Raw genomic sequence first — 3801 nt, 5'->3', positions numbered from 1 at the left:
CGGCGGAGGCGCGAGCGGCGGGGGCGCGAGCGGCGGCGGCGGGAGCGGCGGCGGCGGGCCGGGCGGCGGCGGCGGCGGCGGCGGCGGAGCGAGCTCTACGCCTGCGAGCTTCGCCTTTTGTGCGCCGTATCTGTCGACCTGCAGGGGGGGAGGTTGGAGTGGTGTGACGAGCTGTGATGAAGGATTCAGTGATGAGCTGTGAGTCAAGAATGAAGTGCGAAGGAACTAGCTGGTCGACCTGCAGGGGCGAGGTCGTGGCAACTAAGATGAGCTGTGAGTCAAGGATGAAGTGTGCTGGCCGACCACCTGCAGGGCGAGGTCGGGGCTGGAGGAGAAGAGCGGCTCGATCTCGGTGAGCGCGTCGTCGACGCCGGCGCTGGAGAGCTCGTCGACGAGGGCGGCGGGGTTACCTGTCAGCCGTGAACTAACGGATGAATCCTTCCACCGCCCGCGCTGAAAAAGCGGACGAGGCCGGCGGGGGGGCACCGGAGCACGCGACCAGTGCGTTGAGCAGCGTGACCACATCGGTGCACGTCTGCGCCTCCGGGAGCGCCCCCTCCTTGTCGCGCAGCAAAGAGGCAAGCAGCACGCCGGGGCTCGCGCCGCCGTACCGGTTGGCGCGGCGAAGCGAGGACTCGACGAGCGGCTTGTCCGTGTAGACGACCATGCAGGCGAGCAGCTGCAGCGCCTTGGAGCGCGTCTTTTGCGCCGGGCTCGAGAGGACGGAGACGAGCTTGTCGAAGCCGCCCTCCTCGTCAAGCAGCGAGGAGGCGCCTTCCTCCGACGCGCTGGTGGTGAGCAGCATGTCGAGCGCGATGTCGAGAACCTGCAAGTCCATCGCCGTCTTCTTCGGCTTGGCCATCGTCGCGCCGATGACGTCCATGAACGCCGTGACGCCGCCGAGGGCGATCGCGTCGGCTTGGAACTTGAAGCCGCGCTGCAGCGTGTGGTTGAGCGTGTGCATGCCTGTTCACAGCGCAGGCTGTGAAGAGGTGCTCCTCACGCCCCCACGGCTGCGGCGTGTGGGCGGGCGCGTGTGCATGGGAGAGTGGCGCCACCCGCTTCTATACCTCGCCCCGATCTCGACCCGATCTCGCCCATATCTCCCCCCTCCGCCTGTCGGGCTCGGGTCGTTGAGCATGGCGAGCTGGCGAGAGACCAGGTCCAAGGACTCATCCCCCACGGACTCCGCGCCGAGGGAGTGCTGCTCCGACGGCGGCGTTGCCGCCTCGTCTGTGTCGCACCGCGAGCTGGCTCGCGAGCCAAAGATGCCGCCGAGCCGCTTCTTGGCGGTGCCGTTGGAGGAGGAGGAGGCTGCGGAGGCGCGCTCCGTCGGGAGGGGCGTCGGGCCAGAGCTGCTCAGCCCCGACACGGACAGCGGCGGCACCGCCTTGGCGGCGCGCTGCGGCGTCGCGTCGGTGGCCAGAAAGGGGAAGTGGTCGGCGGTGCCTGCGTCACAGCGGCAGTGGGCTGGAGGCGTGCGAGCACGGCACAGTGCGGCGCAGTCAGCGCATCGCGAGACGTCGACGGCCGCGAGTACAGAAGCCGGCAGAGCACGTCTCTCGAGAAGGTAGTTTGTTGCGCTCGCGGCGATCTCGAGTGCTCTACATACGCGCGGGCTCTCTGCCGCGGCTCTCTGCCGCATCTAGAGAGGCTTGCAGCCGTCGGTCAGGTCGTGGAAGATGTAGGCGTACGGCGGCTGCTCGTCGCCGCCGCACGGCTTGAGCAGCCCGATCTCATCGCGCTGGAACAGGAAGCAAAAGTTGCCTGTTGGCACGGGGCGAAGCAGAGTGAGGGAGGCGTCTCTCCCGCAAAGCGCAGCGAGGCGAGCGTGCAAGGAGTGGACCCTTTCCAACGAGCTGAGCGTTGAGGTAGGTGCCATTCGCAGAGCAGTCCTCGAGGCAGACGTCGAAGGCGCGCTTCCTGGGCGGCGGCGGCGCGCGTGTGACAGCGCGGCGATGGCGGCGGTGATGACGGTGGAGGGCGGCGGAGGGCGGCGAGGGCGGAGGCGAGCAGCGGTGGCGGTGGCGGTGGCGAGCAGCGGTGGCGGTGGCGGCGGCGGTGACGCCACGCGCCCGAGGTCGCTCGAGTTGCGGAGCGAGATTTTGAAGTGGGTGCTGGAGATGCGGTTGTCGGTGTAGACGACGAGGCACTCTGGGGCGGGCAACAGGGAAGGAGGGCCGTCGCAGCGCGCGGGCGGCGGCGCGGCAGCGGAGGGCGGCGCCGCCGCCGCCGGCGGGAGGGGCGGCAGCGCTGTCCCGACAGTGGCGAGAAGGACGGCGGCGTGGGCTGCGGCCGCGCGGGGGCAGCGGCAGCGGCCGCGGCAAGGGCGTGGCCGGCCGGGCAGAGGCAGCAGCAGCGAGGGACGCCGCGCCTGGCCGGCGACCGACGATGTGCTCGCCTTCGGTGAGGTCGACCTTGCGGAGGGTGGCGTCGCCTTCCTCGCCGCCGGTGAAGAGGAGGCGGCCCCAAGGCCGCGGCATCGTCCCACTGCCGGGCAGAGCCTTGACCGTTGCTGTCCGCAAGCAAATGATCGCGTCTCTCTTTTCTTTTTTCTTTGGAAATTCTCTTTCGTCGGAGAATTTTCTCTTTTCTAGACATGGCTCACCGCCGCACTAAGCTCGCTGGTGCGCGAGCAGAGTGCGCGTGCTGATCGAGGATTTTGCATATGCTCGCCGCCGGCACACGCGCCGTCTTCGCCTGCCTGTCCCTGCTCTCGCTCCTCTTCTCCTTCCAGTACGCCGCTCGTCAGCAGGCGCTCGCCGCGCTGCAGCTCGGAGAGTCGCTCGGAGGCGCTCCCATCTCGGACATCCCGGCGATGTGGGGCCGGCACGTGGCCGCGCTCCTGGGAGCATACGGGCTCATGCTCGCGAGCGCGGCTCTCGGCGGCTCGGCCGACCGCTCGGTGCTCCTCTGTGCCGTCGCCTACGAGGCGGCGGCCGCAGCCAACACAGAGTACACCGTCGGCGCCAGCACGGCGACGCGGACGGCGCACCGGGTGCGGTGCGCGGCCACCGTGGCTGCGGTCGCGTACGAGTGGACTAGGCGACCTGTGAAGGGCCAGCGGCGGGCATGAAGAAAAGGCTGCAACGGCCTCCTGTGGTGAACTGCGTGTCCCACCTGTACTCAGTACCCGTCTACTACGGCTCTCCGCGCTACAGCCCCCGGTGTACGTCGTGTATAGAGAGGTGCGGAGGTCCCTCTCCCGGGACAGTGTGCATGTAGGCTGGCGAGGTAAGTTGTGGAAACAGCTGACGCAGTCTCGCCAAGGCTCGGCCCCAGAGCATGGCCAGAACACCCCGCAGATACGCTCTAATCACAGATAAAACGAAAAAGAAACTCCGATCGCCGATGCCCGAGATAGACGCGTCCCCAGCGCTCCCCACGCGAGAGCGCGCCCCAAACTCCGAGAGGCGTGGGCGTGGAGAGACGCGGCCTGCCCGTTGCCCTCCGGCTCGAGGATAGAGCTGTCAAACGTTAAGAGCTGAACAGTGTTGCTAGTGTTAACAGTAACAACAGAACAACAGTGGGGCTCCCCAACAACAGTAGCTAACGTTAGGCCAGCTGAACAACAATAAGGAAGGCCTGGCAGTGACCCACGACGATCTCCAGCGTCCAGTGCGGGTAATACCCGAAAATACCTGGAAAACCCCAGGTATTTTCGGGTTTTACCCGGGTTTTTTGTCATTTTCTGCTTGCTGACCACTGAACAACAGTAACAACAGTAACAAACAGTAACAGCTTGGGCTGGGGAGAACACTTGAACAACGTTGAGGATTTCAGCCAACAATAGTGCAACTG

At 66.7% G+C, this 3801-nt stretch overlaps 2 protein-coding genes across 2 annotated transcripts in view; one reads left to right on the top strand and one right to left on the bottom strand.

Moving 5' to 3' along the window:
- The window catches only part of EMIHUDRAFT_460000 (hypothetical protein), a gene marked incomplete at its 3' end in the record, with an annotated part of 4532 nt that extends 2018 nt beyond the window's left edge, over positions 1–2514 (bottom strand). Inside the window, exons 1-8 of the mRNA XM_005760626.1 lie at positions 2375–2514; positions 2076–2154; positions 1847–1923; positions 1695–1767; positions 1558–1604; positions 1117–1449; positions 487–966; positions 307–410 (exon numbers count right to left, since the gene is read on the bottom strand). Coding sequence (XP_005760683.1) covers positions 307–410; positions 487–966; positions 1117–1449; positions 1558–1604; positions 1695–1767; positions 1847–1923; positions 2076–2154; positions 2375–2483 — 1302 coding nt within the window. The 5' untranslated portion in view covers positions 2484–2514. The remainder of the gene's footprint in view (positions 1–306; positions 411–486; positions 967–1116; positions 1450–1557; positions 1605–1694; positions 1768–1846; positions 1924–2075; positions 2155–2374) is intronic.
- Positions 2515–2668: 154 nt separating this feature from the next.
- EMIHUDRAFT_120945 (hypothetical protein) lies at positions 2669–3076 on the top strand (the record flags this gene model as incomplete). Its single annotated transcript, XM_005760625.1, has 1 exon — positions 2669–3076. One exon carries the CDS (start codon positions 2669–2671, stop codon positions 3074–3076), a length of 408 nt encoding a protein of 135 aa, XP_005760682.1.
- Between the last annotated feature and the right edge of the window lie 725 nt (positions 3077–3801).

Source organism: Emiliania huxleyi (assembly GCF_000372725.1).
Source record: "Emiliania huxleyi CCMP1516 unplaced genomic scaffold EMIHUscaffold_749, whole genome shotgun sequence".
Taxonomy (NCBI): Eukaryota; Haptophyta; order Isochrysidales; family Noelaerhabdaceae; genus Emiliania; species Emiliania huxleyi.
This window is presented reverse-complemented; position numbering and strand designations above follow the sequence as displayed.